At 54.1% G+C, this 9369-nt stretch overlaps 1 protein-coding gene across 1 annotated transcript in view; it reads left to right on the forward strand.

Moving 5' to 3' along the window:
* KIAA1755 overlaps positions 1-9015 on the forward strand; it is a 36541-nt gene extending 27526 nt beyond the window's left edge. The window contains exons 11-14 of the mRNA XM_081033653.1: positions 648-786; positions 2021-2143; positions 2668-2889; positions 6381-9015. Of these exons, the coding sequence (XP_080889779.1) occupies positions 648-786; positions 2021-2143; positions 2668-2889; positions 6381-7082 (1186 nt within the window). The 3' untranslated portion in view covers positions 7083-9015. The remainder of the gene's footprint in view (positions 1-647; positions 787-2020; positions 2144-2667; positions 2890-6380) is intronic.
* Positions 9016-9369: the final 354 nt, after the last annotated feature.

The raw sequence follows: 9369 nt of genomic DNA on the forward strand, positions 1-9369 counted from the left end.
ACTGTGTGCTGGGCCCTGTGTTAAGTGTTTTGAATGTGTGAGGACTGGTTCTCAGCCCTGAATGCCCCCGGCACCTCATGAAGATGTTTAGAAAGCACGGGTGTCCAGCCTGGACTCAGAACTGACTCATTTAGCCTAGGATGGGCCTGGGCATCAAGATTTTTAAAGCTCCCAGAGGGTGTTCTAATGTGCAGCCAGGACTGAGAGCTAAGGCGTTAGATCATTTCATCCTTGCAAGCACCCTGTGAAGTGGGTTCTGTTAGCTCCACCTTTGAGAGGTGAAAAACAGAGGCACAGAAAGGTTGAAAACTGTGTACAAGGTCCCATTATTAGAAGGTAGTGAGCCTGGGATTTGAATCCAGATCTGTCCAGCTTGGTTCACACCTGCCTAGGTAAGGGGAAGGTCATTTGTTTTCCTGCTGTGTCCTCTGGTCCTCCCAATCTCGGGACCAGATTGGAAGGAAATCCCAGGCTGAGGCCCAGAAAGGTGTAGGGACTTGCTCAAGGTCACACAGCAAGTCAGTAGCTGGAATACCCCAGGCTGGGGCCACGAAATCACTGCGAGTTGCTGGGGCAGGCTTATGCTGGGCAGGGGCATGGGGGTTGGGGTTCATCTTGGGCCTTCTCTACTCTTTTTTGCCTCCCAGGAGCCATCTGGCTGAAGCTGCCGCCCTCTATAGCCTCATGGATGAGCAGCTGCATGTCCTGGTCACCACATCCAACCACCTCCTGGGGAGGCTGGAGCTCCGTGTCCGCCTGGGCCGCCTGGAAGCTGCCATTCACCAGGTGAAAGGGGAGCCTGGCCTGGGGGATGTGGGAGCTTCTGCCTGGCAGCCCACCACAGGGAACGCCCTGCTCCAGGCCTGGCCAGGCGTTTGTTCTGGTGTAAGGACGGGTTGGCCGTTCTTGGAGGGCAAGGCAGGCATCCTTGGGACATGGCACATGACGTGGCACTCAGCGAGTGCTAAATGGGAGAAGACCTAACCCCAAGAGCTGCACTTACTGAGCACCAACTGTGTGCCAAGCCCTGGGCCAGAGCTTTTGTGCACATTATCCTCTGCCAACCTCATCACTTACCAGTCATGTGGAGACAGTGCTGGGATTTCCCCCTCTCATAGATGAGGAAACTGAGGCTGGGAGACATACGTCACCTGCCCATGGTCGCACCCCTGGGGATCTGATCCTGGAGCCCATACCTGGCAGCACTTCATCCAACTACCAGTGCCTAAAACCATATCCCTCCATGGTCTGGGTTCCAGTCCTAGCTCTGACACTGACTGGCTGTGTGACCCTAGACAAGTTACTTAACTATTCAGTGCCTTGGTTTCCTGTTAAATAGGGGTCACCTTAGTGCCTGCCACGCTGAGCTTTGCGAGGTTAAAGTGAGTGAATGCATACTCTTGAAGATACCCCAGGGGCCTTCTGCTCATGGCGTCAAGAGCCATGTTACCCACTCTTTCCCTCATTAAATCCTTGTGTCTGCCTCATTTTGCCGCTAAATAATGGAGACCCAGAAAGGGGAAGTGCCTTGCCCAGTTCACAGAGTGAGTTCATGGCAGGCCCAAGCACCTTCTTCTACAGCAGGCAGCCTCTTCTCCAGCACTGTTTGTGTGCCCCCAGGGATGGGGAGCTCATCACTCTTGAGGCTGCCCCTTTTATGATTAGGCAGCACCGAGTGGTTAGAGTGAGCTGAAATTTGCCACCCTGTGACTTCATTCAAACAAGTGTGCCCTGAGGGCCTGCTATGTGCAGGGCACTGGCCAGGCCAGATGCTCTGGAGTCCCACTCAGGGAGCCCTTTCCCCTTTGGATATTTGTAGAATATGACAATGCATTCCCCCTCCCCAAGTTGTCTCTTTTTCTCTCTGACTGGGAGGGTTTCACTCTAGGCCTATGGGCACAGACCCAGCCACTAAGTGATTGAGGACAAGAAGACCTCAGCCTCCAAGGAAGTCAGGGAGCTGGCCAAGGGACATCTCCCGGACAGCCCCTCAAGTCCAAACCTCCCTCCCCTGCCCCAGGTCAGCAGCTGGATGGAGCAGGAAGGAAGCCGGTGCCTGCAAGCACTGACCCCCAAGGACAGAAGCTTGGAGACAGTGGAGAAAGCCCATGCCGAGTTTGAGGACTTCTTTCTTCAGGCTGCAGTGCGTTCCTAAAATTGAGCAGGACGGGAGCAGATGGAGAGGGTAGTAGAGTGGGTGGCGCTGCTAGGGCTGAGATGTGGAGGTGGAAAAGTGCAGAAAACTTCCAGAGAGAGTGAGGAGACCAGTTCGGATCACAAAAGGTTCAGCATAGATGCTGTCTCTTCCAGGAAGTCTTCAGGGACCACCAAGTCCAAAAACAACCTACCTCGGAATCCCTCATGGAACTCTCAAGGCCAGTGGGGGTTGGAGGTAGAGGACAAATAGGGAAACAGACAGAAAGTTAGAACTGTGGGGACACAAAGACTTTGGGGTCAGGGAAGTTTTCCAGAAGGAGGTGATACTAAGCAGAGTCCCAGCTAGGCCAACTGAGCTGCCTCAGCAAAAGCCTATCCCCATTGTGTAGATGAGGAAATCGAGGCTCAGGAAGTCTCATAATTTAGCAGTGGGGCAGAGGAGGTTCCTGACCCTGAAGCAGGCCTCAGCCAAGGTGGGAGCTGAGTGGACCCCCTTCCTCTCCCGCTCAGGCCCAGTACCGTCGAGGCCTGGAGCTGTCCAAGCAGGCGGCCCAACTGGGAGCTGCAGCCAGAGGGGCCGGTGAGGCAGAAGGAACAGAGTTCCCGGAATTGGCAGCCTTTGCTTCCACACAGCAGGCCTTCCAGGCTAAGCTGACCCACTTCTACATGGCCATCGAGCGGCAACGCACAGACCTGGAGACTCTGCTCCACCTATACCACTTCTGCAAAAAGGTGAGCCTTGTTGTCTGCCTGTACAGACCACCCTCTCCAGCTGAGCCGTGGGTGGGGGGTAGGGCAGGGAGCAGCCCAGACATAGCGCTAGGCTCCTTGCATGCTTCATTCCATAGTCCTGCTGGGGTGGGGAAAGCATTACCTTCATTTTCCCGAAGGGAAACAAAGTTGGAGAGTAACTCTCCTAAACCAGGTCAGGCTGATCCCTGACCCTAGCTTGTCCCACTACACCAGGCAACCCTCAGATGTTTCTTAAATGTTGGAATTAGGGGAAGGAGCTGAGGTATTTCTCAGAATCCACTTGAAACCATAGGCTTTCTCGCCATGCATAGATTTCTGCAGGCAACTCCAGGGGTCAAGACTAGGCTAAGAACCTTGATCTTGTCTTACCCCAGGTTTGGAAAAACAGGATCAGAGAAGGGCTGTCACTTCACCAAGGTCACACAGCAAGCCCATGGCACCATTACAGTGCTCTTTTCCATGCCTCATCTTGCCTGCACAGATGGCGCCAGCAGGGGAAGGAGGGGACAGTTAGCTGAGGTTGGGCCCAGAGGCTGTTCTGAGCTTGCTCAGAACAGAGGTTTCAGTCCTAGCCAGGACCCCAGAGTTTGGCAAGGAGGGTGGGGGTCTGGGGCAAGCACAGAGTATTGGGGTGGGAGGCAAAAGAAACTCCATTACTTTGCATTTATCATCTCTTGGCAACCCAATGTGTGAAGGTTTATCAGCCCGTTTTACAGATGAGGAAACTGAGGCCCAAAGAGGAAAGTGGCTTGCTCAAGGTTCCCCAGAGGGTGGATGATCAAGCAGGATTTGACTAAAGAGCCCCCACCCCTCCTAAATCTCCTACCCCTCCTAAATCCTTCCTAAACCCCTCACTTTTCTGATGGAGAAACCGAGGCCTGTGGGGACAGGTGAGCAGCCTGAAAAAGCTGTGACCCAGCTGAAATAAGAACCCACCTCTCTGGCCTGGTCCCAGTGCCCTCAGCTGCCCCTCATACTTCCACCGAGGACAGAGCACGGGAAGAGCTTGACCCCAGCCCCCCAGCTGTCAGGCGAGCCCAGCACATGGGACAGAGAACACAGGATGATTCAAAGGACAGCGGGAGGGACCCAGTCAATCACTCCTGGGGCACTGGGAGCACAGGCCACCCTCTGTCTCCCTGGGGCAGCAGGCAAGGGAGGCAGATGTGGGTGGTGACAACAAGGGGACCCCCGCTCCCAGCTGTACAGAAGTTAGGGAGCGAGGCAGTTTGCGCCTGCTTGAGCTGTGTGACCTCAGAGACAGTCTCGCCGCTCTGGGCTTCAGCTCCTCGTCAATAACAGTGGCGATGATGATGATGATGATGATGATGATGGTAACAATGGTAACCAATGCTTCCGTCTTTCTTATTAGGTGTCCTGTTTCAGTCATTTTACACATTGTTTTATTGTCACACTAACCCAACCGGGGAGGTACTATTATTATGCTCATTTTGTGCACAGGAAACACAGAGAGGTCAAATTACTCATCTGGGGTCACACAGCTAAGAAGGGGCAGAGATGAGACTCAAACCCAGATCACCTGGCTCTCGTGCCAGCCTTGCTGGGTAGAATTAAATTGCCGAGAGAATTGAATTAAATGTAAGTAACTACCCCTGCTCAGGCTTTGCTCAAATTTGGAATTTGTATTTTTAACACCAATATTATTATCATTAGTAGCAGTAAATGCCTCATGGGTGAAAGATATCTGGAAGCTTCTCCCTTGCTTATCAATTTTAGCCCATTTCAGCCTCATTGGTCTTCCCTGGAGAAGCCAAATTTGCTCCAGCTCTGAGGCTTTAGCACTTGCTGTGCCCTCAGCCTGGAATGCTTTTCCCCTTGACCACCTGGCCTCTTGTGTTTCTTCAGCGCTTAGCTTACATGTCTCCTCCTCCCAAAGACCCTTCCTGACCACCTGCCCCCCATTCCTTCTTATCACTCTGTGCTTAACACTTCATGGGCCCCTTGGTGATCTGGAATTATCCTGTTGCTTTATCACGTGCTTGTCTCTGGCCTGTACCTGTGAGGTGAGCTCCTAAGGCAGCAACTGGGTCTGACTGGGTCCTGGTCCTGTGTGCAGTGCCCAGTGCAGGGTCAGCACTTAGAGGGACTCGGTGAACACTGCGGATGGCTGGCCAGGTGGCTGGAAGGAAAGTGAGGAGTCAGGCAGAGGAAGGAAGGCTGGGGGTACATGTGGGAAGGTGGAGTCCCACCTAGATCTAGAAATCATACAGGATGTGACAGCCCTGACCTTCAGTTCCACTGTGGCCACCTCTCACTGTTTGACACGAGCAGGCCTGCTCTCCTCTCTGGTCCTGAATTTTAACCCATACAACAAGGATTCCAGCTCAGGCTTGAAGATGGAGTCTTAGACGAATGGACAGGCAAGCCCAGTGTCCTGCTCAGCCCTGGATGGAGAGCGTGTGTGCAGCAGCTTTGGCACTAAATAATAATAACACGATTGTGCCGCTAACGGAGATTTATGGAGCCCTTTCCCAGCCATGAGCTCCGTGTGCTTCCGTGAATATGAAGCCATTTATCTAAAGACAAGTTCCCTTAATCCATGGAAAGATGGTTTCCTCAGAGAAAATGGTTCTCCAATCCCCCACAGCCTAACAGCTCGCTGTCGGCTTCTAAATTAAGGGAGAGAAAGATTATGTTTTTCACGAGCTGCTGGGAACATGTCGGCTGCTTTGCAGCCTGCAGACATTTTGTGGGTGAAGTGGGGACAGGCAGAATCCCAAAATGGGGCAGAAGGGCTGGTGTGAGGGGGCCGCCGGGCTTGGGTTGGCTGGTGACAGCAAGGACCTGGCCCTACCTGGGTCAGTTTCTCCTGTGCAAGGAGCTGCTTGGAAGATACTCTCTGAGTTCAAATCCCTGCTCCTCTCTGACTTGCAGTGTGACCTGGGCAAGGGATTTCACGTCTCAGTGTCTTCCTCTGTCAAGTGGGCTGCTGGTATAATTCTGCATGATCAGACGTGAGATACACAAAGCCTGGCAGACAGGCAGTGCTCAATAAATATTAACCAGACTCCTCCCTCAGTACCATTCATAAGGGGTTAATGCAATCCGAGAATCCAAATGGGCAGCTCTCACAAAGCTTTTCATGTTCCTCTCGTACCACCTCCCATTGTTCAAAAGGAGAAATGGAGCCCCAGAGAGTCGTAAGGCTTTGCTGGCCCCTAGGTGTGTTCGACTGTGCCCCAAGTGCCCAAGGGTGCTGGGGACAATTTCCCGGTGGCAGGTGTGTGTGCCCTGGGGAAGAACGGGAAACCACTGTTATCACTGGTAGCACATAATGTCATGGCCCTCTGAGGGGGGCCCTAACATTTGGAGGGGGCACGTTTTTAATTCAAGCCAGCAATACTTATTCTTCGCGTTCTCGCTCTGCTCAGAGAGGTACATCCTGACCTCATGGAGCCCCCATAGTCCGGCTCCTGACTTGAATCCCACCTCCCTCTCTTGTCTCCCAGATGACCTGGTTTCACATGGATTGTCAGGACCTGATGACCCAGCTCCGGCTGGGCAAGGCGCAGAGGGCCAGCCCTGGGGACCAGCGTCGCCTCCACCGCTACCTGCAACGCCTGGAATCCGAGTTCCCTGCGGAGAAGCTCACGGCCATGGGGTTGCAGGTGGCATCCCTGAGCCGGGAAGTCCTGGGCCAGGACCTGTGGGAGGAGGCCCGGGTGAGATACGGGGAGATCCAGAGCCTCCTGAAGAAGGCATTGGCACACTGTCCATGCCCAGCGGGTCCCACTGCCCACTCAGCACACCCGGAACTACGAGGGGTGGCCACCAAGGGCCAAGGTCTGAATGGAGAAGTCATATCCAAGGAAAGGCGGGACCGGCCCCCCCAGGACTCACTGGGCTTGAATCATTCTCCAAAATCCCGGTGGCCTCGTCGGGCCCCCAGAAGGGGACAGAACAGAAATTTCCAGGCAGGGCCTCTGCCCCAGGATGCTGGCCAGGCCATAGAGGCTGATGAAGGCAAGGGCCTCCATGAGTCCCTTGATCCTGCCCCTGAGCGTTTTCTTACCACCCTCTTCTCCCGGCACCGGCTCCCCAGGCAGAGTCAGATGCCCCGTCCCATGGGGGGCAGCTCCTCCTCTGAGGGGACAGACTCACAGACTTCTCTGGAAGACTCGCCCCAGACAAGTCCCCCTGCTTCCCTCTAGCTAGGAGCCCCCCCACCCACTGCACCAGGCTCCAGGGGATGCTGGGGTAGGGCTCTGCTACAGGGAGACCAAGCCCATCAGGACATGGTCTGAGCATTCAGCGTGTGCTTGGCCTATGTTAAGGGGACAAGAACCGCACCAGGCAACTCTGGGAAGACCCAACCCTCACAGTGAGAATAGAGAGAGTGGAGGTCAAGACAGGGTGCCTTGAAGCGTGGGGTTGGCTCCATCACCCCCAGGTACACACCCCTCCCGAGGTCTCAGCCCTAGGCAGGCCACATGCCCAGCTGGAGTTCAGGGGTACACAGCTTCCCCTTTGGGACACAAGGGGCATAGTTGCCCTCATACAGAACCATGGGAGATTCGGGAATAGCTTCTGGTCTCAGGGTCCTATGGAAACAGACCCCGAGACAAAGATCCCAGGGCACGCGTACTTGACAGTGATCCCAGGAACCACTGGGGGAGGAGCTGGGAGGTGAATCTATGAAAGGAATAAAGGGGATGTTTGCAAGCAGATCACCCCGAGCTGTTTATTCATCCAATGGCACCACTGGCCGCAGGCAAAGAGATTCACCTGCTGGAGGCCAGTTAGAGCCCAGGGAAGGACAAGAAAATGTCTTCTGCATCTCTACTCTCTCACTCAGCAACTCCAGCTAACATGGGCCATCATTCTAAATTCAATGAACCCCTAGTCTTGTTCTTGCACTCCAGAGAGAACCCTCAATCTGCTGGTGTTCTCTGTCTTCTCCCCGCCCCACCACATCTCCTCAGATTCTGCCATCCATCTCCCCCCGCTCTTTAGGCAGAGCCTCTGGTGCCCAGAGACGGGTTCTGCTGGTGGAACGGGCCAGACGAGGGTAGGGAGCCCTGTCCTTTCCGACAGGTGGTGTGGGAAGCTGGGGACAGTGGGCAGAGGCCCTTACATTTCTGATCTCAGAGTATCTAGAAGACACAGAGCCTTTCACCCTGCCCAGAGTAACTCCTGCTAGCACCTCCCCTGAATGTCATTATCCCGAGAGAGTGTGTGCCCTGTCTCTGCCTTAGGATGCATTGCCAACATGGCCTTCTGGCAGCCTAGCCCTGGAATTTTCCTGTCTCCAGGGAAAGGGTGGTGCACATGTCCTCCCACAGATGAGGCTGTGGAAGGAGAGGGAGGCAGGACGGGAGTAGGCCGAGGAGGACAAACGGGACTTCTCAGGAGTCATGTCAGCAGAGAGAGCCACACAAACCTTAATGCCCAAAATCGCTTCAGGAATCTTCCAACACTCCAGATTTCATCAAGTTTGGTCTGGGCCTGTCTGCCTCAGAACCAGTAGCAGAGCTGATCTAAGGCAGCTTCTGGGGGGGAGGGGGTCCCACCCCAGATAATTAAAATCAGACCCTTGGGGCCAGCAGTGGCTGGAATGTGCATTTGTAACCAACTGGTCAGGTGTTTGCCATGTGACACAGAGAGGTGGGGGCTGCTGTCTGGAAACACTTGGGGCTGGAGTCTGAGCCGGCCCCCACCTCCCAAGTCAGCTCTGATTCTTGCATCCACTCTCCTGCCTTCCATCCAGACAGGCCTGAGAAAGCAGGAGACGTTTGATTAGCCCATCTCCATCCATGCCTGTAACCTCAGAGGGGGGCCTAAAGCTCTAAAAATGCTGTTGCTATAGCAACAGCATCCAGCCAGTGGGGACCACAGGCAGGGAGCCAGGATACCTGGGGTGCAAGGATGGCAACTGATTTCAGAGAGACTACAGTTACTGTGAGGGATGAGGAGGGGCTGGATGGTCCAAGAATCCTTGGGAGGGAAGGGTCTCCAAAGCCATCTTGGGTGTCCCTCTGTCTACTCACTGCAGCCTCTGGGGGGAAAGGGGGTGCAGAAATGAAATATAATAATGAATAATAACATGAAAATGATGAATAACAATAACACAAATAGTTAACATTTATTCTGTGTTTTCTTTGTGCCTAGCTTGATGCCAAGCCCTTTAAATGCTCATTGACTTTTTCACAACAGTCTTATGAAGCCAATGCTAATTTCACCCCATTTTAGTGAAGAGGAAGCTGAGACTAAGAACTAAGTTTGGAGGTGCCTTGCCCATGCCAAGCAGCGAGTGGCAGAGCTGGGGCTGGATACGACGGAAGCTTCTGGCTCACCCTTGGACAAGCCTGGGCCGATTGCTGGGTCTTCAGTGGCCACGGGCTTTATCCCACAGCAGTCCTGCTGTGCCTGGCCACAGCCCTGTACCCAGGGCTTGTACTTGGTCCTTTGGGCAGCACTCATAGCACTCCTGTCTGATCT

This window comes from Rhinolophus hipposideros (genome assembly GCF_964194185.1).
Source record: "Rhinolophus hipposideros genome assembly, chromosome: 22".
NCBI classification, from domain to species: domain Eukaryota; kingdom Metazoa; phylum Chordata; class Mammalia; order Chiroptera; family Rhinolophidae; genus Rhinolophus; species Rhinolophus hipposideros.